General features: G+C 39.9%; 1 protein-coding gene across 2 annotated transcripts in view; it reads left to right on the top strand.

Moving 5' to 3' along the window:
- The window catches only part of TLK1 (tousled like kinase 1), a 152,865-nt gene that overhangs the window by 92,893 nt on the left and 35,788 nt on the right, over nucleotides 1-24,184 (top strand). The window contains exons 7-12 of one of the 2 annotated variants that reach the window (XM_024209291.2): nucleotides 5,644-5,733; nucleotides 6,589-6,681; nucleotides 8,136-8,246; nucleotides 9,872-10,008; nucleotides 11,602-11,790; nucleotides 20,870-20,936. In XM_024209291.2, the coding sequence (XP_024065059.1) occupies nucleotides 5,644-5,733; nucleotides 6,589-6,681; nucleotides 8,136-8,246; nucleotides 9,872-10,008; nucleotides 11,602-11,790; nucleotides 20,870-20,936 (687 nt within the window). The remainder of the gene's footprint in view (nucleotides 1-5,643; nucleotides 5,734-6,588; nucleotides 6,682-8,135; nucleotides 8,247-9,871; nucleotides 10,009-11,601; nucleotides 11,791-20,869; nucleotides 20,937-24,184) is intronic. The other variant, XM_024209365.2, reaches the window with a different exon arrangement.

Genomic DNA, 24,184 nt, shown 5'->3' with positions numbered 1-24,184 from the left:
GCAAGGTATTTACGTGCCAGATATGCTAAACATTTGTATGCGCCTTCATGCTTCAGCCACCATTCCAGAAGACTTGCTTCCATGCTGATGATAAAAAAAATAGTGCGTTAATTAAAGTTGTGACTGAATTCCTTGGGGGAGAATTGTATGTTCCCTGCTCTGTTTTACCCACTGTGACGGGTTGGATCACAGAAACCCTCTTGGGAGCTGCCACCTGATGTGCCAAGAGTACTACTACCCCTGCCTTCCCTGCCAGCTCGGGGCCCCTGTCCTGCTGAGCCAGACACTCCCATCTGCTCCAACACAGACCCAGGGTCTGAATTACTTGCCCCAAAGCTGCAGGTTTACCTGAAAGCAGCTAACAGAAGTGTTCCTATCTTTAACACTCAGATGCCCAACTCCCAATGGGGTCTAAACCCAAATAAATCCGTTTTACCCTGTATAAAACTTATACAGGGTAAACTCATAAATTGTTCGCCCTCTATAACACTGATAGAGAGATATGCACAGTTGTTTGCTCCCCCAGGTATTAATACATACTCTGAGTTAATTAATAAGTAAAAAGTGATTTTATTAAATACAGAAAGTAGGATTTAAGTGGTTCCAAGTAGTAACAGACAGAACAAAGTAAGTCACCAAGCAAAATAAAATAAAATGCGCAAATCTATGTCTAGTCAAACCTAATACAGATAATCTCACCCTCAGAGATGCTTCAGTAAGTTTTTTCCTCAGACTGGACACCTTCCAGGCCTGGGCGCAATTCTTTCCCCTGGTACAGCTCTTGTTCCAGCTCAGGTGGTGGCTAGGGGATTCTTCATGATGGCTCCTCTCCTCCCTTTGTTCTGTTCCACCCCTTTATATATCTTTTGCATAAGGCGGGAATCCTTTGTCCCTCTCTGGGTTTCCACCCCTCCTTCTCAGTGGAAAGACACCAGGTTAGAGATGTATTCCAGTTCAGGTGACATGATCACATGTCACTGCAAGACTTCATTGCCCACTTGCCAGCACACACGTATACAGGAAGACTTACAGGTAAAACACACCCATCTGCAGACAATTGTCCTGGTTAATGGGAGTCATCAAGATTCCAAACCACCATTAATGGCCCACACTTTGCATAATTACAATAGGCCCTCAGAGTTATATTTCATATTTCTAGTTTCAGATACAAGAGTGGTACATTTATACAAATAGGATGATCACACTCAGTAGATTATAAGCTTTGTAATGATGCCTTACAAGAGACCTTTTGCATGAAGCATATTCCAGTTACGTTATATTCACTGATTAGCATATTTTTATAAAATTATATAGACTGCGTCACACCTACAATCTGCCATATATTTCATGTTATAGCAGTCTCAGATGATGACCCAGCATATGTTGTTTGATTTGCAAACACTGTCACTGCAGATTTGACAAAATGCAAAGAAGGTACCAATGTGAGATTTCTAAAAATAGCTACAGCACTTGACCCAAGGTTTAAGAATCTGAAGGGCAGTCCAAAATCTGAGAGGGATGAGGTGTGGAGCATGCTTTTAGAAGTCTTAAAAGAGCCAACACTCCAATGCGGAAACTATAGAACCTGAACCACAAAAAAAAAAAATCAACCTTCTGCTGGTGGCATCTGACTCATGATGAAAATGAACATGCATCGGTCCGCTCTGCTTTTGGATTGTTATCGAGCAGAACCCGTCATCAACATAGATGCATATCCTCTGGAATGGTGGTTGAAGCATGAAGGGACATATGAATCTTTAATGCATCTGGCATGTAAATATCTTGCAACGCCAGTTACAACAGTGCCATGCGAATGCCTCTTCTCACTTTCAGGTGACGTTGTAATGGGTTCGGTCACTGATGTGCTGAAATTACCTCTGAGCCCGTTTTCGCTGATGGCTTTGGACTCCAGAACCCTGCCTTGTAGAGCCAGACACTCCAGTCTGCTGCAACACAGACCCATGTCTGAACCACACCCCCAAATCTGCAGGCTTTAACTGAAAACCACTCAGCAGGTTACCTATCTCCAGCTCCCAATGGGTCCAAACCCCAAATAAATCTGTTTTACTCTGTATAAAGCTTATACAGGGTAAACTCATAAGTTGTCTGCCCTCTATAACACTGATAGAGAGATGTTTTCTCCCCCAGGTATTAATCACTTACTCTGGGTATAATAATAAACAAAAGTGATTTTATTAAGTATAAAAAGTAGGATTTAAGTGGTTTCAAGTAATAACAGATGGAACAAAGTAAGTTACCAAGCAAAATAAAACAAAACATGCAAGTCTAAGCCTAATACACCTCTACCCTGATATAACGCGGTCCTCGGGAGCCAAAAAAATCTCACCATGTTATAGGTGAGGCCGCGTTATATCAGGGTAGGGAGAGGGAACCGCTCCCCGCCCCAGGTCACCTCCACTCTGCCTCTGCCTCCTCCCTGAGCGCGCCACCGCCGCGTCGCTTCTCCCTCCCTCCCTTCCAGGCTTGCCGCGCCAATCAGCTGTTTGGCCTGGCAAGCCTGGAAAGGGGAGGGGGAGAAGCAGAGCGGCGGTGGTGTGCTGAGGGGAGGAGGCGGAGATGAGCGGGGAGCGGTTCCTCTGTGCCCCTTGTTACTTGCTGCGGCCCTCCCTGGGGCCCCCCTGCCCCAGCTCACCGCCGTTCCACCTCCTCCCACGAGCGCGCCGCAGCTCTGCTCCCCCCTCCCTCCCTCCCAGGCTTGCCGCACCAATCAGCTGTTTGGCGCGGCAAGTCTGGGAGGGAGGAGAAGCGGAGCTGAGGGGCGTGCTCATGGGAGGAGGAGGCGGAGCGGAGGTGAGCTGAGGCGGGGAGCGGTTCCTCTGCTCCCCCCCCTTACTAGCTGCGGCTCCCCGGCCCCAGCTCACCTCGCCTCCACCTCCTCCCACAAGCACGCCGCAGCTCCGCTTCTCCTTCCTCCCAGGCTTGCTGTGCCAAACAGCTGATTGACGCAGCAAGCCTGGGAGGGAGGAGAAGCGGAGCTGTGGCACGCTCGTGGGAGGAGGCGGAGCGGAGGTGAGCTGGGGTGGGGGGGGCCCCATGGAGGGCCACAGCAAGTAACAGGCGGGCGCAGAGGAACCACTTGAGGTAACATGAATTCGGATATAACGCGGTAAAGCAGCCCTGTCCCACGGAGCGCTGCTTTACTGCGTTATATCCGAATTCGCGTTATATCGGACTGCATTCTGTCGGGGTAGAGGTTTACATTAAGAAACTGAATACAGGTAAATCTCACCCTCAGAGATGTTCCAAGAAGCTTCTTTCATAGACTAGACTCCTCCTTAGTCTGGGCCCAATCTTTTCCCCAGGTACTGTCTTTGTTCCAGCTCAGGTGGTAGCTAGGGGATTTCTCATGACTGGCAGCCCCCTTTGTTCTGTTTCACCCCCTTTTATAGCTTTGGCACAAGACAGGAATCCTTTGTCTCTCTCTGGGTTCCCACCCTTCCTTCTAAATGGAAAAGCACCAGGTTTCAGATGGATTCCAGTACCAGGTGACATGATCACGTCACTGTAAGACCTCATTATCCATTCTTTCAGGGTTGACCTGCAGGTATCCAGGAGGGTTTGTGAGTAAACAAGGCCATTTACAACCAATTGTTCTAGTTAATGGGAGCCATCAAGATCCTAAGCTACCATTAATGACCCACACTTTGCATAATTACAATAGGACCTCAGAGTTAACTTCATATAGTTTTAGATACAAGAATGATACACACATACAAATAGGATAATATACACTCAGTATATTATAAGCTTTGTAGTGATACCTTACAAGAGACCTTTTGCATAAAGCATATTCCAGTTACATTATATTCACATTCCAGGCATATTTTCATATAGCATATGGAACGTCACAATTGTAAACAAGAAGTGAGCACCATTATCTCCTGCAAATGTAACCAAACTTGTTTGTCTGAGCAGTTGGCTGAAGTAGGACTGAGTGGACTTGTAGGCTCTACAGTTTTACATTTGTTTTATTTTTGAATGCAGTTATTTTTTGTACATAATTTTACATTTGTAAATTCAACTTTCATGATAGAGATTTCACTACAGTATTTGTATTAGGTGAATTGAAATATTCTATTTCCTTTGTTTTTTACAGTGAAAATATTTGTATTAAAAAATAAATAGAAAGTGAGCACTGTACACTTTGTATTCTGTGTTGTAATTGAAATCAATATATTTGAAAATGTAGAAAACATCCATGAATATTTAAATAAATGGTATTCTATTATTGTTTAACAGTGCAATTAATCGCGATTAATTTTTTAATCGTGCGATTAATTGCGATTAATTTTTTAATTGCTCGAGAGCCCTTCTCTCTCTCTCTCTCTCTCTCTCTCTAATTTATATTTTCCCCTCCAAAAATGATTTCTCTTAGAGGTTTCAGACTGATGTCTTAGTGATGTCTGGTTCCATAATATACAACAGGTTTCCCCTGTTCTGGGCCCCCAATGACAGAGAAGCCCTCCAAAACTAAAGGAAACCCAGTTTAGTTATTTTTGAGTTGTCAGACTTAGTCTAAGGCTTTATCTACAGTGGAAATTGAAGGACAAAACTTTTGTCATTCAGTTTTGTGAAAAACACACAGAGACACACATCCCCGAATGACAAAAGTTTGGCCGACGAAAAGCGCCGGTGTGAACAGCACTTTGTTAACAGGAGCGCTCTCCTGCCGACAAAGCTACTGCCGCGCATTGGGGGTGGAAGTTTTTTGTCAGCAGGAGAGCTCTCTCCTGCCGACAAACAGCAGCTATGCTGTGCGCCTTTTAGTGGCACGGCTGTAGCGGCACAGCCGTGTCGCTAAAAGGTGTGTAGTGCAGACAAAGCCTCACAAAAATCTAGCTAAGGGACATTAGAAAAGGAGGCAAGCTTATGATACTACTTGTTACCAGACAAAAGTTGTTGGACTTGGTATACAAGAGTCATTATTAGATCAGCTTCGTTCATATTATCTAAGTACTGTGCTTGATGCCAAAATTTAATTTTTTAATTGAGCATTAGTGTGAATTGATATGTATTGTGACTGTTTCTACAAACTTTATTCTATTCCTCTTAAGGTAAGTAACAGTCTTTAGAAACTTTCTAATAGCTCCTATTCCATAGAGAATAAGACCAAATCTCTCAGCCTTTTTCCTTGAAATGGATCCAATCATAGTTCTTTTAGAGTATGTTGCATCCTCTCCAAAACACATATGTGATTAATTGCATGGTGAACAGCTAGATACAATACTCCAAAGATAGATCTGTCATATAGTTAGAGTATGGTCTTTCCATGTTTTGTATTTTACCTTGCTAATTACAACCAACGGTCAAGTAGTTATTTTCACAGGATTTTGAGATATACATTCATAATAGCAGCAAAGAGTCCTGTGGCACCTTATAGATTAACAGACGTATTGGAGCATGAGCTTTCGTGGGTGAATACCCACTTCGTCAGACGTATTCACCCACGAAACTTATGCTCCAATACGTCTGTTGGTCTATAAGGTGCCACAGGACTCTTTGCTGCTTTTACAGATCCAGACTAACACGGCTACCCCTTTGATACTTGACATTCATAATACTTTCACTTTGCAATCTGAGTATTTCAAGTTGAAGCTGATATCTTTTGTTTATGTATTTTAGGTTCAACAGAATAGTCCTTCTCCTACTGCATTAGCTTTTGGGGACCACCCTGTTACACAGCCAAAACAGTTATCATTTAAAATCACTCAGGTAAACACTTTTGTGTAGACACTTCCCATGTCATTTTTAGAATACATGAAAACATTGATCAGTGACCATTTATTTCCATGCCTGATAACTGGTTCAAGACCAGTATTTAGAAAATTTACAGGTTCTGCAAGCATTTGTAGTGGTCTGCAAAAACATTTCTGTCCTTGATAAATTATGAGCTGCTAGTCATTCTGATTACCATTTTGCGCTCACATTACTTCCAGCATAGCACTTCATGAACCATTAGAGTTAGATGAATGCTTTGTACCTTTTGCTCAAGATTCAGGCTGTCATTTGATCTTAAAGTGTTGGTTTCTAGCTCTATCAGTATTTAAGATAGCAACCACTGTGACAATGAGAGATGGTCAGATACAACAAGGCATTTCAGAACTAAAAGTCGAAGTTCTTTGTCAATTAAAATGGTAGTCCTTTTTACGCTCTGTAGCATGCTTATTGCTGAACTGCTGTTTCATTTGGCATGTCCAGCCCAGTCCTCTGACCCTCTGTCTTTCGCAGTTGGTTAGTTTAAAATTTCCTTACTTAGAGGGATACCACTTCAGACCAGAGACAATTGAACACAGTATTATTAGTAGACTTTTTCATGCAAGCCATGTTGTGTTCATCCCTTACTGGAAAAGAAAATTAATTGCTCTTTAATAGATTGGCTTTCAATTAATGAAGAACTTTATTAGTTAAAGTGGCTCATCCAAACTCTTTACTCAACCCAGCCTGTTAATGGACAAAGACAATTATAATAATTTAAAATGATTAACAATATTGATACAAAAATGAGTAAAATCATGTGTTACATCTGCCAAAGAATGGAATTAAATATTTGAAAATGTTTTTGTTTAGACTGATCTCACGATGCTGAAATTAGCTGCACTGGAAAGTAATAAAAATCAAGACTTGGAAAAGAAAGAAGGTCGTATAGATGATTTGCTCAGGGTAAGTGTAAAAGTCTGAGTAAAAGATGTCTATTTAAAATATCAGTTAGTGATGGTATATAGAAAATATCTGTACTATAATATGAAGTTATAAAGCTGAAAATATTTTAAACTTTCAATATAAATATATGACAGAAAACACCAGATTTGCGAAGATTAAAATATTCTCTAAAATCTGCATATATGCTTTTTCTGAAAAGCAACATATACTATGCAATAACTAAGTGCATGAATCTCATTTTTTTTTCTGCTTCAGCATTTAAAAGAAATAGGTCTTTGGCACATCTAACTATTAAATATGGTTATAGACTTCTTCAGCCTCCAGACAAGGATGATATTGTATATGGCAGTGTGTTAGTTTAATTTCTTTGGCTTTTTACAAATCTTGATATATTTTCACTGATTTCTTGTTTTAATTGTAAAGTAAAGCATTCCTCAGTAGGACAACTTCTTATTACCTACGTTTTCAAGATTACCATGACAGAAGTACCATGGGTACAAAATAACTGCCTATAATGAGAAAAAAAATGAAGTACTTCGGAAAGTTCCTGTACTAGAGTAAGGGAGTTGGGGTGGTTATACTCCAGAAGTAGTAGGGATGCAGAGGTAACTATATCAACAACTAGACAAACAGGATGTGACAAAAAGCAGACAACAGTGTGCAGATAGAACAAATAGAAGCCTTTAAAGGAGATGAGTAAAAGGGATTGTAATAACTTCACAAATTGTATATATCTTATCTAATATATGTTCATAAAATCTTGTATGTTTCTGTCTTTACCTGCTAAACTGTATAGAAGTAATAAAGATAACATTGCAAAAATAACATTATGTTATAGCTGGAACAACATAATTCCAGTCTTCCTAGGTCATAATATGAATACAAACAGCATGCTTTAAACTTTTCACTCCCTTCCACTCCTCAGATATTTTGAATTTGTCAGTGTGAAATTTTATTTTACTGTGGGTTATGAAAGAGATTACTGATTTCCATTTGATTCCTGAAATCCTTTGTGTGAAGAGGAACTGGAGCTAGAATTGAGCTTCCTATTTAATATTGGAAGGGTGGAAAAGTACTAGTACTAATGTACTAGATAAGATGTATTTATTTACATATTTTATCTGATAAAATGCCCCTGACACTTAAATATTAAGATACAATTCAAATCTATGTAATGGTAGGTAGCATTCTAGTATGCAGCTTTAATGATCATGGACCTAAAGTTTCTTTGTAAAGTAAGGCCATCTCTATACAGATCTGATGAGGCTGATATACTGAGAATAGGGTTGTTTTGTTTATATATTACTATATATGTAGGCATTCCTGCTTTAGTGCATGTCACTGAAGCTATAAATTTGTATTGATAATAGTTATATGTTTTTGATTTGTAGTATTTTCCATAAAATAACATTGATGTGAAATATAATAGACATTTTTTTTCATATTGTTCTTAGGCTAACTGTGATCTTAGAAGACAAATAGATGAACAACAAAAGCTACTTGAAAAATATAAAGAAAGGTTAAACAAATGCATTTCAATGAGCAAGAAACTTCTGATTGAAAAGGTAAGGTGGAACACTATTTTTTTCAGTGTGTGTGGTAGAAAGCACTATAGATAGTTACCTATGGAGTGCCGTTATTAAATCCTCCACCCCATTTTCACTTGCTCGTAACTTTCTGTTTGGGCTGAAACTTTCTAAGTTTTTGGTCTCAGTCCAGAACTAATTAATTTTAAATTTGAGAAAAATCCCTTCAGCCATTTTTGAAATATGGAAGAGTGGAAAAAATGCATTTTTGAACTTAAGCGTTTTTTTGCTCACTAATAATTCAGTCACTGCTGAGCATAAAAGATATGACCTTAGCATGTGGCTTTTCCTCTGGGTGGTGTTCAGTCTTTTTTCTGAACTTTGGGCAAACTGTTTTAAAATAAATTTACAGGTGATTGAAAAACCACTTCTGAACATGCTAACTGGGGACATTCTTTTTGTGAAAAGCACGTAAGAGAGCTAGGAGAATTTCCACTGTAAATCAGTCCACTGCTGCCTTCTGTCTTTAGCATAATATTAAGAGCAGCAAAAGCAGGTACTTACTCCTCTGCCATCCCATTCACCTAAATGAGATATGAACTTCAAATTTAATGCCAACATTCTTAAACACTAGCAATACTGCTTTTCTTAAAAACAACCCCAAAAAGTCAAGGAAAATGAAAACAAAAATTAGTTTAATGCAATGATTACAAGACAAGTCAGGACATTAAGAAAAGAAACTAAATTTTTGCATACATTCTGCTGCAAGAGACTGCGGAAGAATTCCCACAATGGAGGGTCACCTTGAATATCTATGCTGTCACCATTGCTAGCCCCGGCACCAGGGTATGCTGGGAACAGGATGTAGCAGGCCTGTTGTTCATCAGACTGGGGGAGTGTGGGCTGCTTTGGAGTGTAGAGCAGTGGTTCTCAAAGCCAGTCTGTCGCTTGTTCAGGGAAAGCCCCTGGCGGGCTGGGCCGGTTTGTTTACCTGCCGCGTCCGCAGGTTCGGCCGATCGCGGCTCCCACTGGCTGCGGTGCGCCGCTCCAGGCCAATGGGGGCTGCGGGAAGTGGCACGACCGAGGGATGTGCTGGCCGCCCTTCCCGCAGCCTCCATTGGCCTGGAGCAGCGAACCGCGGCCAGTGGGAGCCGCGATCGGCTGAACCTGCGGATGCGGCAGGTAAACAAACTGGCCTGGCCCGCCAGGGGCTTTCCCTGAACAAGCGGCAGACCGGCTTTGAGAACCACTGGTGTAGAGCATCCCATAGACAGCTCTTGTGCTGGGGACACACCAGCCTGCTGAGCAGCCTTGAATTGTGACAGTGTAAAGGTAGCTCAAATTCCCCCTGCCTTCTTCCCTCATTCTTTCAATTCCATGTCACGTTTGCAAGTAAAGTCAAGCTTGGGTTTTCTGGCTCATATATCATTATGAATAATAGCTAAATTCTTACTGCAGAATTTTTAACCATTCTGATAATGTATAAGCCAGAAAAAATAACATGTATGGGTTTTGCAGTGTTAATTTGAATATGAGTAGTTGAAACTTATTTCCATCCATCATTCTTTTATCTACTACTCAAAAAAAGACATTAGAGGGAGGGGCTGTGTTTTTGCTAACTTTTAAACACTTTAGAAAAACTGGTAATATTTTGATTTTCTTAGAGCACACAAGAAAAGCTGGCAAGCAGAGAGAAGAGTATGCAAGACAGACTACGCCTCGGGCATTTTACAACAGTTCGACATGGTGCTTCATTTACTGAACAGTGGACAGATGGCTTTGCATTTCAAAATCTTGTGAAGTTAGTCAATGTTATGTTTTTAAAATTCTCAGTAATTGTCAGTTCCCTCCAGTGGATTTTTTTATTACTAAGAGCTTCTAGGATTGGAGCTGCTTTTCATGTGTAGTATTTCACTTTGCTTTTTGAAGTTTCAGAATACAGTACAGAACTCCCTTAATCAACTGACAGAATGTAGAATGCTAAATCCTGTTGTTTTTTGAAAGAAGATGATTGGGCCTCACTTGATTTTAACAAGTCTTAGAACAAGTGTGAATTTACTAACTGAGCAGCATTTCATTAATCATCACAATTGATAGAAAAAGTTGTAAACCTAGATCAGTGATTCTCAAACTGTGGTCCACCGACTACGGGTGGTCAGTGGAACAGTTGATGGTCTGTGGAGGGCTTGCTGGTCACATGGTGCTGGCTCCACATCCTTCATTATAGCAGCTTCTACAGACATCCAGGCTCTTCATTGCAATGAAGGAGGAGCGAGGAGGAGGAGCAAACCTAGCAGCCTCCACTAGGGGCTGCTGCTAGCATAAGCGGATGGGGGAAAGGAGCCTGTAGCCGCCAGCAGGAAAAGAGCTGCCTCAACAAGGTACTTCAGCAGAGAATGGGGCAGAGAAGGAGCTTGGGGAGACGGGGCAGAGGGTGGAATGGGAGAAAGAAACTAATTCATGACTTCAGAGACGTGCTTTGGAAAGTAAACTGATTTGACCTTTATATTGTTAAGTATTAATGTATTCACTAGAAACTCTAGTTTTGCCAAGAAAGATGTGGGAATGCAAATGGGATTGTGATTGCGTAGGGATTTGGCCTATGAAGACACTCTTCAGAAATGGGTCCACATTAAATGTTTGAGAACCCCTGACCTAGTTAATATCTAATGATTTAGCTTTTGCAGTCTTCCTTATGTGTTTTGTGCACACATACAATATTTGCTGTGTAACCCAACTGATTATTTATTTAGGAAGGTCAGCTCAGATAAAGTATCTGATTTGTAAAACAACCATATTAATATTCTGTATTGACATCTCTGACTTTTTCTTTTCTTTTGGTGTTGGTTGTAAGCGATAATATCCACTTTGTCAGAATACCATTTGTTTCCAATGTGGAGAACACAGTATATATGTTACACTTTTGGAAACCTATTCCAAAAGAAAATTATACCAACGTATTTCCAAAACTTTGTGAGAATACTCTTACCTAATAGGGAACATTTTATTTCTTTTTAACATACTCTGAAATACTCTTATTCTTCATTTGTGCAAAAATGATTACTGGCAGAAAAAGTACAACCTTTTCAATTACCATCCTCTTGCCAAATTGCAAATCTGTAGCATATTATCCAACAAAGAATACACCAAGAAACAAACATAAAAAATAAAATAAAATCATGCAAATTCTTCTTCTGCCCCCCAAAATTAATATTCACATTTACAGTGCCTGTTAGTTAAGAACGCCGCATGAGTTTTTCATTTTTACCAAGAAAAGAGATTATGGTAATTCAGTGGATTAGAATGTATCATTGCCATTATTATAAGCCTGCTTTTTAAAATGTTATTAGCTGTACAAATATTAATAGTTAATGCAATATTTTTGGTTTTACAGGCAACAAGAATGGGTGAATCAACAAAGGGAAGATATCGAAAGGCAAAGAAAGCTCCTAGCCAAACGAAAACCTCCATCTACCAATAATTCTCAAACACCTTCTGCCAATTCGGAACCAAAACAGAGGAAAAATAAAGCTGTCAATGGGGCAGAAAATGATCCCTTTCTTAGACCCAGTTTACCACAGCTGTAAGTTTACCAATTCAGTCAGTCATTTTCATAGTTTCCTAGATGTTGTCCATTTTGTCTGCAGTGCAAGCATTGGCATAACCCCAGCAGTTACACCATATGCCAGCAAGTTAGGGACTTACTCTGTTCTCACTGATGGCTTGTCTAAATTGATAAAACTTGCACCAAAGTCTATGTAGCTGCAATGTATCATTGCAATTTATCTTGGGTAAATTGCATCAGTCTGTTTTGCTCTGATGCAATGTGTCTATGGTTCTCTAATTAGACATGCCTAATTCTAGTATTCTACACTTGTAAATCCACTGAAATCAGTGGAGTTAGCCTTATTCTCCTTTCAGTTAAACTGATGTAAAGAAGGCTTTTGGTGACCAATTCAGCTTCCACTGAAGAAGATAATAGTCTTTCAATTGGCTTTTAAAGGAGTTGGATACAGCCCGTAGTATCTGAAGGCCTGCATCTAAATTAATAACGCTCTTAAAAAGAAGTAAATGATCTTGTGTCTTCTAATTTAAATGCTTTAGTGCTGGTTTAATGGACACCATCAATTTAAAAATTATCCTTCTGTCTGAAAATATTTTACCTACTATTGTTACGAGTAACTGTAAAGTTAAGTACAATGGAAAGAGATTGAAAAAAGGAAAAGGTTTTTTTTATCCCTTCAATTTGTTTACTTTGCATTTGATTGCACTTCATCATATATACTGTATATTCATCACTATCTCCCTGTATAATCCATTTCTCCTCTTTTGTTTGAGTTTTCCATACAACAACAGGAGGGAAGCACATTTTTACAAATATGATAATGTGGTTATTAAACTACAAAAAGTTGGCCAATGCACCAGGAGCAGTACTTCAAAGTTCTTTTAAACTCCTGTTTTGAAATTGGCTAGATCCCAGCTTGATTGTGACCTTTAATCATCAGAAAAATCATTATTTTAAATATTTACAATGACAACAAAATGTTCAGCTTTTTCTGATTATCAAATCCAATATCCCCTTCACCACTGCATCATATGTTTCTGGCACATTTTGCACATGGTGGCAAAATAATTAAGAATAAAAGGGGTCTGCAACAGGATTTAGAACTGACATTAGACCTTTTAAGTTAATACTGATTGTGGTTTGTTTTTAAAAGTGATGCTTCTCAGAAAGTTTACCGTAGGAAGGCTGTTCAGAGGTGCTAATTTAAAACACAAAAACCCTTAAATTTTCATATATAACTTACCATTTAAGAAGTGCTTCTTTCTCATATAAGCTAGGCATGCTTCACTCTGCAGCTGTATTCTGAAGTTTTCTTTTTAAATAATGCTGGAACTAATATGGGCTCTTTTCTAGAATATCTGTGCTCATTCTTCTTGCACAGTTTGGCAATCCCTAACTCTTTGTTCCACTTAAGAAAAATGAATACATACATTGGGATTCTGTAAATCGTGTGTTGCGTTTGTAGAGACTTTAGCATTCTTATTGTTTTTTAGATCTGCAGGACAGCTCTGTAGTAGCTTTTACTTTCTACCATACAAACAAAGCTTGTGACAATATAAATGTTCTATATATTAAAAGCCAAGCAATTGTTACTGTTACTCTTAGCCATTAATATACCTGACCAATATATTTGGCTAAGTCTTTAGTCTATATTCATGTTAAATTTTCTGAGATTTTTTGCTGCTTTAGTAGATGATAAATTTTGCTTCAGTTGCATGTTTCACAAGAGGCATTGCATATTTAATTGTACCATGAATATCTCTTGTCCGATTTGTTCCAGATTCACAAATAGCTACTCCTGTCCTTCCTTCAAAATATTCTCAAAGTAATTATATTTAAAATTTTCAAATTCACATTTAATTTAGGTTTGATTAAGCTGTTACATGTAAATTGAATACAAATTGAGCATTGAAGACTTCTTTTGACAACTGTATAGCCAATAAGTTAATTGCAATTTTTTTTTATATGTTAGTAATCGAATGGTAGTTTACACATATTAATCATTATTGAATCAAGACTAGCTGTGCATTTGTATATGTTAATTTGGTCCTGATATAACTGCTGTTTTATGTACAACACTGCTTGCCTATTTTGTTGAACAATTGTGTGTTATTTGCTGGGGTACTTTATGCGACACGGGATCACCAGAACACAAGGCCCTCTCATGTTCCTTTGCCAGGAGCTCGAGGTGGTTTTAAAACTTTTAATTAGGATTTGTTGTAGTCTTACTTGTTAGTGTGATACCTCTTCTTCTCTGAAAGATACCTACAGTAAAACTGCTGCTCCCCGTTACAGAGTTAGACAGATAGCACGTGTCCATTTGGCTGGTTAAAACAATTAATAATTGTGCTTTTCCAGTCTAGTATTCAATATTCATTTACTCTTTCTAATCTACCATTACTGCATTCATATTGTGCTCATCACTGTGCCCACATCACTCTGAGAATAATGGTTCTAATTAGCCCATAGCCAAAGGGAAGAGGCTTTATTTATACCTAGCTGGAGGGAAGTACAGAACTGCTGAGATTAATGAACTAAAACAGAGGTACATTAGTACAACATACATGTATGTGATTAGGCAGACCTTTACACTGCTATGCTGAAAAAAATGATCTGGTAACAAAGCTTGTCAGCAGTGAGTCCCTCTGGCACTTACTTAGTTGTTACAATGGATTAGTTTTTTGTGTAGACAAAAACAAATATTTTTTAGCTTGGTTACAAAAAAGTGTGGTTGAAACCAGGTTTGAAAAGAAGCTTTTTGTATATGAACAGTTTAAAAACAGTTTTCAAAACCAGAAGAAGGTGATGGCTGAGGCATTGCCAGTGACAGGTCATTTTCCTGATGTAGTTGGATGATTAACAATTTACCATGTTTGTCTAATGAGTTTGAAAGTGAATCAAAGTACTCATCAAGATGGCAACTAACCACATGAAGAAACCCTCAATTCCTGTGTTTAGATGCAATTGACTAAATAAACAGCGCTATGTAGACACTGTCCTTGTCTGCCAGTGCTCATAATAATTTTTGGTGTCCCAAGTGATTAATGGTTCCATGTGAGATTTCTTTATTACCGAACAAACAATTTTCTTTATAATAAGCTCACTTAATTGGAATCAGTTGAAATGTACCTTAACAATTGTTAACTTGAAGTGCACAGATAAACTCCTCAAGTCTTTAAAAAAAAATCTATCCCAAATTTAATTCTACTTCAAGCAAGGCAATTAAGTGTTTAATGCCAGCCCCCACTGTTTGAATTTCTGGAAGCAGCCATTATGTGCCCATCTATAAAAAGGGAAATGAGGACAGCCCACGGAATTACAGACCAGTCAGTTTAACTTCTGTACCCGGAAAGATAATGGAGCAAATAATTAAGCAATCAATTTGCAAACATCTAGAAGATAATAAGGTGATAAGTAACAGTCAGCATGGATTTGTCAAAAACAAATCATGTCAAACCAACCTGATAGCTTTCTTTGACAGGGTAACAAGCCTTGTGGATGGGGGGGAAGCGGTAGATGTGGTATATCTTGACTTTAGTAAAGCTTTTGATACTGTCCTGCATGACCTTCTCATAAATAAACTAGGGAAATGCAACCTAGATGGAGCTATCATAAGGTGGGTGCAAAACTGGTTGGAAAACCATTCCCAGAGAGTAGTTTTCAGTGGTTCACAGTCATGCTGGAAGAGCATAATGAATGAGGTCCCACCGGGATTATTTCTGGATCCGATTCTGTTCAGTATCTTCATTACTGATTTAGATAATGGCATAGAGAGTACACTTATAAAGTTTGCGGACGATACAAAGCTGGGGGAGGTTGCAAGTGCTTTGGAGGATAGGATTAAAATTCAAAATGATCTGGACAAACTGGAGAAATGGTCTGAAGTAAATAGGATGAAATTCAATAAGGACAAATGCAAAGTACTCTACTTAGGAAGGAACAATCAATTGCACACATACAAAATGGGGAAATGACTGCCTAGGAAGGAGTACTGCGGAAAGGGATCTAGGAGTCACAGGGGACCACAAGCTAAATATGAGTCAACGGTGTAATGCTGTTGCAAAAAAAAAATCATTCTGGATGTATTAGCTGGAGTGTTGTAAGCAAGATACAAGAAGTAATTCTTCCTCTCTACTCAACTGGAGTATTGTGTCCAGTTCTGGGCGCCACATTTCAGGAAGGATGTGGACAAATTGGAGAAAGTCCAGAGAAGAGCAACAAAAATGATTAAAGGTCTAGAAAACATGACCTATGCGGGAAGATTGAAAAAATTGGGTTTGTTTCGTCTGGAAAAAAGAAGACTGAGAGGGGACATGATAACAGTGTTCAAGTATGTAAAAGGTTGTTACGAGGAGGAGGAAGAAAAATTGTTTTTCTTAACCTCTGAGGATAGGACAAGAAGCAATGGGCTGAAATTGCAGCCAGGGTGGTTTAGGTTGGACATTAGGAAAAACTTCCTAACTGTCAGAGTGGTTAAGCACTGGAATAAATTGCCTAGGGAGGTTGTGGAATTGTCCCTTCTAATTCTATGATTCTATGTTCTTCAAGTGGCTAATAAGTTATTGCTTTTAGAAAGAAGAATTTTGGTTTCCATAGAGACTTCCTCCTCCCTTCACTTTTCAGCTTTAGCCGTTTTGGTCATGGTGACTCCCTAAACATCATTTCCTCTGTCACTCCATTTATTCAGTGGCTTGTCTCATGCAAATACTTAAGTTCTGATCCCTGTGTCTAATTTAAAATGTTTGTGGGAGGGGATACTAAGCTGTCAGTTATGCTAATCTAATTGAACAAACTTGTTTAGAGGGAACATTCTGTTGGGCATGGAGGAAGTAGAAAATGTTTTCAGCAATTTTTCAGAATTACATGTTTAAGCACTAACAATGTGCCTGGGTCTTTACAGGACAAATAAAGACAGCCCTTGCCCCAAGCAGCTTAGCCTATAAAACAAACATAGATAAGACCCAGAAAAGATGTTGAATTAGAACATTATCGGAGAGATTTTTGAAAGTGCAAAGCATTGGTCTAACTCTGTAAAAACCTGCAATAGTTAGGCTAGCTCTGGAGCACTTCTAAAAATTCCATCCTGAAACATTTTCTTTTTGTTGTGTAAGGAAGGTATGAGCAGAAGAATTTGAGCATTTTGTTGTATTCATATCCCACTTTTTTTCCCCCTGGGGGGATGTCTAGAGGAGAGATCATTCTAATAGTAGCACCGTGTTGGTTGTGATCCACTATAGATTATGTTTAAGGCTGCGAGTCTGTCACGGAGGTCACATAATCCGTGATCTCCGTGATTTCTGCAGTGGCTGGTGCTGGCTCAGGCAGCCCCTGGGCCAGCAGCAGCAGTTTGTGTGTGTGGGAGGGGGCTAAGGGCAGGGGGTTGGGGGGCACTTACCTTGGGGTGGGGGGCTCTCACTGGCATGGCCCTGCAGAAACCGGGGGGGGGGGGGGGGGGGGGGGGGGCTCTGTGCTGCGGTTCCCGGCCAATGGGAGCTGCAGCAGCCGGCGCTTGTGCCCCTCCACCTCCTAGGAGCTGCAAGGATGCGGAGCCAGGTAGGGAGCCCCTGCCAGCCCTCCCCTCCAGCACCAGCAGGGTCCTGGGCCACCTCCTCCAGCACCCGCAACACCCCCAGATCACCCGCGCCTCTTTCCCCCCCCCCCCCCCCCCAAGTTTTAGTCACAGGTATTTTTAGTAAAAGTCATGGACAAGTCACAGGCCGTGAATTTTTGTTTACTGCCCATGACCTGTCCATGACTTTTACTAAAACTACTAGTGACTAAAAAATAGCCTTAATTATGTTGCATCACAATTTCTGTTTTAACTCCTTGTCTTCAGTCATTCGTTCTGAAATTTTCAATTTTCTGCTAAAATTTTCCATGGTAGGTCTGTGCCTGATGATTATTTTTGATAAGAAAAAAATCAGTGAGCTGCTCTTGAGTGAGAGGAGAGCGAAGAGAAATATATCAGACAAATAGGGGTACTCTTCAGTATTTTTGTCAAGAGCTTTGAAATCTATCTATGAAAGAGACTATCTAAATTATGAGGCCCATTTTACAAGTAGAAAAACTAAACCTGAAAATTTGGGTGACTTGCCTGGGCAGTACAATGATGTAGTGGCCTATAAACCAAAAAAATTAACACCGGGTACATTGTTAAAACTTAACATATGATAAATAGGAGTAATATTTCTGTTAAAGTTTCTATAAACTAATATGTAAGGTGTAGCACACTTTAATGTTCAAATAAGGAATAATAAACCTACTTCTAGCAAGTAACTGTTTTTGAATCCAGGTGGGAATGAGATTTGTCTCTTCACCAGTAATCTAACACAAATTAAACTAACTGTGCCTACAATAAAATTTAGCATTTCATAAGCTTCTCTGAAAAATCAATGTCAACAGTTTTAAATTGCTTATGCATCATGCAGTGCCTCTAACCACATTAGATTTGTAAATAAAATATACTGTGAGGAAAAACAGTTGTTTACTGGGCATAGTCTGGAAGGATGGAGAGAGATTGACTTGAAATGTAATATATTTTCAAGGTGACCTCTGCATATTCATACTTGTGGGTTGTGCCTCTCAAGGGTTACTGAGCTTCAGGAACATCCTGTAAAGCAGTGCCTATTGGAGCTACACAAACTTCCTATCCTGGCCCTGCATGTAGGTAGCCAAGGTTATGAAAGGACCAAGTTTCCTAAACTGCCTTAGTTCCTTCCTTTCTTCAGCTAGCTGTGGCTGAAGGACTTTCACTCAGTGCCCAGAGTGATTTCTGGAGGATTTGATATAAAACTTATGTTTCCAGTGATAGTTTGTGTTTGTGCCTTTATTCTAGATCAGGGGGTCCTCTAACTTTTTGATTGTGGCCTCCAAGTACTGCATAAGAACAGCAGATTTAGGTTGTGAGCATTGTGTCTCTCCATGTTTCTAGAAGTAGACACACAAACCAATAGTTTGTTCTTGCCATGATGTGTGTAGGGTCATCATATCTTGACTCCACTCCTTTGGGCAGCCGAGGCTCTTTGCCTTTCTAATCAAGGAAACCTAGCAAATCCAGTCTCTGTTTCAGACATTGGACATGGACCTTGAGGAGAAATCTCAATCAGGGCCTTCCTTCTGTGAGTGTCTGGCTCAGCCTTAGTGCTGTCTTGTGCAGTTGGCAGGTTCATTGTGACAGTTCTTGGAACTGGAGTGGTTGGTTTGTCCAGGGCTCATGTTCTCACTTGTGCTCACTTCTCTGGTCTATTGGGACAAGCCATTTGAGGCTCCAATCATTTGTTTTCCATTTAGCATATGGGCTATATGGCCTTAATGACAGCATCTCCTCTCCCTTGTGAGTTTGAAGAAGATCAGTCATAAAACCTGTTGCTAGTCACCCATCTGCTGCTTTCAGACAGCTAAGGTTTTTTCTTCACTGCCACTTCCTCTGCTGCCCACACCAGTATTTGTTAAATTGTCCCCTCAGTTGGTGTGCATGACCACCTTTCACCCGACAGGGAAGAAGGTGTAGGGCACTTTGCAACAACATTGTCCTGAAAGGAAGGATTGCTTCTTCCTCAAATTTTCCTGGGGAAGTGGTCACATCCTTGTTTATTTTGCCCCCTGATTTCAGCCCATTTCAGGAGATGTTAGAACTGAAGCTCTGAAATTCAAATGTCCGTAGATAGCCTTTTTAACTGATTGAATGAAATCCAGCAGTACTAAGAGAAAGAGAGTCTCACTACATTAATAATGAGCTACTGGACCCTGCTAAAGACATCTGATTGATTCCAACGTCAATCCCAGCCATATCCAAAAAAGGCAGTGACAATAAGGGATTTCTGTACCTGTATTGGCTCATTGGTGGTGTCAGTAGTCATTGAAAGGTTGAGAAAAATCCAAGGTAGTTCTTACCTTTCCACTGGGTAAAGACACCAAAAAGCTTGACTTTTGGTGAGGAATGTTTAGTATCTGTGTGGCTAGGTACCAATTGCATCTTTGGGAAGAGATGTATCTTCTCATTGACCACCTTTCTGACGAGCAGAAAAATGTCCTAGCATGTCTTACAGGCATGACATGTCAGATGCTTTGATTCTTACGATGGTATTAGTTTTTCCTCAGTACTCCTACATTATTCTAAGGCTCAGATCTGTGGAGACCTACTCCTATTTGATGTGGAGTGCCCTTTCAATTTCAAAATGAACGAGGTGCTTCAAAGAATAAAAGACTCCGAAGTCTAACAGCAGTAAGTCTCAGGGAGTCCTTCCATCAGTCCTGAAGAGGGAGAACTCTTTTTTATTTTTTTGGTATTGGAGACCTTTCATGACATTCTGAAGTTTTGGCCTCAGTTCTGAAAGGTGCAGGCTTTGCAATATCAGAAGAGGCAGGACAGTGGAAAATGTGTCAGGCAGTGAGCTGATTAATCTTCTTCCACTCATTTTGTCATCTTTGGGATCAAGCCTTTAGATTTGACACATTGAATGAGAACTGAGAGGTGGTTTTAACTTTGGCTTTTCTTCATTTCCCCTTCTTTTGAGGATCTGTTTTAGTTTCCTTGCAGTTTTGGGTGGAATTACTACAGCTCACTGGGTAGTTGAGGTTGTTCAACTTGGATGCACGATGGAGTTCCGATCCATACTACTTCCTAACTACCTTCCATAATTTCTGTGATTGGAGACAATGACCTGGAAATCCTGAGTCTTAAACTTGATTCTTTCAAACTGTCTATGGATTCCTTCGTGGTAGTGCACTGAGTGACATATTTTGAGAACCAAGCACTGAGGCAATTGCTAAGATTTGGGGGTGGTCAAGGAGAAGATCTCATACTACGTAGAGGTCTCCTGAATGGGAAGTGGTCCTAGCATAGACAATTAATGTTTCAGAGTACCAGATAGGTTTCTATAAATAATGGGTTTTGGCCCTGGAATGACAGATTATTTAAAAAAAAAAAAAAAAAAATCCAGACACAATTTAAAATGTGACCTTGTGTTGGTAGTTATAAATGGTAAATAAAGAATGCTATTTACTGTTGTTATTCATATTTTAATGTGTATGTCAATTTCTGTATCTTTTATAAGATAGTAAAATCTAAAACTGCATATTATTATTATTTTTGCAGGTTGACTCTAGCAGAATATCATGAACAGGAAGAAATTTTCAAACTTAGATTAGGACATCTTAAAAAGGTATGTGTAGTCATTTGCTCTGTGATTTTTGCTGCCATGCATCGAAGTGCAAAAACTAATACTGTCACAGTGTAAAAAAAACTTTTTAGAGCTGTCTTACAAAATACCAGTAAGCAATGAAGAGTTATGTATTGAATAATGACTTGATTCCTTCATGTTCCCTAACGTGGATTATTCTGGGAGTACTGGAGAGACAGCATGCTTAGCTTCATGAAGTACTGAGTCCATTGTATTCGTCTGCACTGACCTCTTGGATCAATGCAAATACAGTAATTAAGCAAGCAATTTGCAAACAACTAGAATATAATAAGGTGATAAATAACAGTCAGCATGGATTTGTCAAAAACAAATCGTGTCAAACCAACCTGATAGCTTTCTTTGACAGGGTAACAAGCCTTGTGGATGGGGGGGAAGTGGTAGATGTGGTATATCTTGACTTTAGTAAGGCTTTTGATACTGTCTCGCATGACCGTCTCATAAACTAACTATGGAAATACAACCTAGATGGAGCTACTATAAGGTGGGTACATAACGTTCCCAGAGAGTAGTTATCAGTGGTTCACAGTCAATCTGGAAGGGCATAACGAGTGGGGTCCCACAGGGATTGGTTCTGGGTCCGGTTCTGTTCAATATCTTCATCAATGATTTAGATAACGGCATAGAGAGTACACTGATAAAGTTTGCGGGCGATACGAAGCTGGGATAGTTTGCCAGTGCTTTGGAGGATAGATTAAAATTCAAAATGATCTGGACAAACCGTCTGAAGTAAATAGGATGAAATTCAATAAGGACAAATGCAAAGTACTCCACTTAGGAAGGAACAATCAGTTGCACACATACAAAATGGGAAATGACTGCCTAGGAAGGAGTACTGCAGAAAGGGATCTGAGGGGTCATAGGGGACCACAAGCTAAATATGAATCAACAGTGTAACACTGTTGCAAAAAAAAGCAAGCATTATTCTGGGATATATTAGAAGGAGTGTTGTAAGCAAGACACAAGTAGTAATTCTTCCACTCTACTCCTCGCTGATTAGGCTTCAACTGGAGTATTGTGTCCAGTTCTGGGCGTCACATTTCAGGAAAGATGTGGATAAATTGGAGAAAGTCCAGAGAAGAGCAACAAAAATGATTAAAGGTCTAGAAAACATGACCTATGAGGGAAGATTGAAAAAATTGGGTTTGTTTAGTCTGTGGAAGAGAAGACTGAGAGGGGACATAACAGTTTTCAAGTACATAAAAGGTTGTTACAAGGAGGAGGGAGAAAATTGTTGTTCTTAACCTCCGAGGATAGGACGAGAAGCAATGGGCCGAAATTGCAGCAAGGGAGGTTTAGGTTGGACATTAGGAAAAATTTCCTGTCAGAGTGGTTAAGCATTGGAATAAATTGCCATGGGAGGTTGTGGAATCTCCAACATTGGGGATTTTTAAGAGCACGTTGGACAAACACCTGTCAGGGATGATCTAGATAATACTTAGTCCTCCCTTGAGTGCAGGGGACTGTACTAGATGACCTCTCGAGGTCTCTTCCAGTTCTATGATTCTATAATGTATGGGTATTATTGTTTTCTGGTCACTGAGTGAAGGAAGGTTGACGCAATGGTTATAGCTTATCAGATGAGACTGGTACAGACAGGGTGACTTTTAATTTTTGTTTTGGCATTAATGGTATTTGCTGCATATAGATTTTATCAGCTATGTAATAATACATTAAATATGAAATATCAATATAAGCAATACTACTGTTCCCTTTCTGTAGGCCCCAGAGATGAGGTCACTGAGAGTTGAGGGGACTCAGCTTCCTGCAGTGTGGTGCTCCATATCTCATTGTCCTTTCCACTAAATCACACTTCTGATCTCTGCTTAGGAAAAGGGCATATTACTGCAGTTCTTAGCTTCAGTGCAAGATGCAATGAATAAGGCTACGATTCCCTCATGGGTATTTTTAGTAAAAGTCGGGACCGGTCACAGGCTTTCGTGAAATTGTGTTTATTGGCCGCAACCTATCCCGACTTTTACTATTAATACCCGGGGGGGGTAGGGAGGAAAGGCGACAAACAGAGCACTGTTGGGGCTTGTAGCTGCTTCAGCCCCCTGCTGCAGCTCCAGCCCCACGGGGGCTGACCCAACCCCAGCTGCTGCTCCAGCGGCCCTGGAGACTGCTACTGATCAGCTGTTTCAGCGCCCCTCCCCCCCGGAGGAGGGGGGGCTGGCCGCTGGTCAGCTGTTCCCGGTGTGTCCCATCCATTTCCCCCCAGCCTGGGGGCTGGCTCTAGCCATGCCTCACGGGGGTCCTGTAAAGTCATGGAATCTGTGACCTCTGTGACAGAATCGTAGCCCTAGCAAGGAATGTTATACACATACCACAATTAGAATTGTTAATGTGGAAAAATTAGAATGGAAATAGCAAGACTGTTGGTAACCAAGCAGTGTTCTATTTATGCAAATAAAACTTCTTGTTTCTCCCCTCTGGCTGTCTTCATTTCCAGAACTGCCACATTTCAGCCTGAAGGGAGATTAAGAATTTCTGTTTTGTTTAAAAATGTTTAGGCCCAGATTATGCTAACTGATTTGGTGTAATGATGCTTTGTGTGCTCTAGTGTCACACCTCTGAATGTTAGAATCTGTCAAGTTTCTATGTGTACAGAAGAAACAATGCTGTGGAAGTAAATATGGTGTGCTGGCAATACCCTGTCCATAATTCCAGGTGTGCTGATATGCTTTATTCTTGTTATGAACTTCCTCTGTTAGAATTTGTGAATTCAGCTGTTCCTTTAACAATGTGTTTTAAAGCAAAAATGAAAATTGATTTAAGGTCAAATATCTTTGCTGAATATCCTGACTAACCAAGCTGTCAGGGGCATTCAGCACAGAGATAAGTTTTACAAACCCTTTATTTTCAATTGTATTTATCATTTCAAGATGAAAATTATATCTGTCATATTGTGACTGAAGTTGAATCTCTCTGTGAATTCTCTTGATACTTTTTGACTCAATAAAGATCTGAGAATGCATCATTCTGGAACATCATAAAGATCATGGATAGACTAGGTTGCAATGACAGTTTTGGTATTTATGTCACATTCTGGAATAGCTTCAATCAGCCAGAAAATGCCAAAAGGATGTCACAAAGGAAGGAAAGGGGGATTTTAAAATGTTAAAATACATATCACCTCATAATTTGATTAGTAGAGGCATTAAACACAAAAACTCAGGCTTAGTTATTATTCATTCCTGCTTGACAGAGTA

This window comes from Terrapene carolina, unplaced genomic scaffold, assembly GCF_002925995.2.
Source record: "Terrapene carolina triunguis isolate 2854851 unplaced genomic scaffold, T_m_triunguis-2.0 Scaffold62, whole genome shotgun sequence".
NCBI lineage: Eukaryota > Metazoa > Chordata > Testudines > Emydidae > Terrapene > Terrapene triunguis.
The sequence above is the reverse complement of the archived record's forward strand: the minus strand, read 5'-3'. Positions and strand labels throughout refer to the sequence as shown.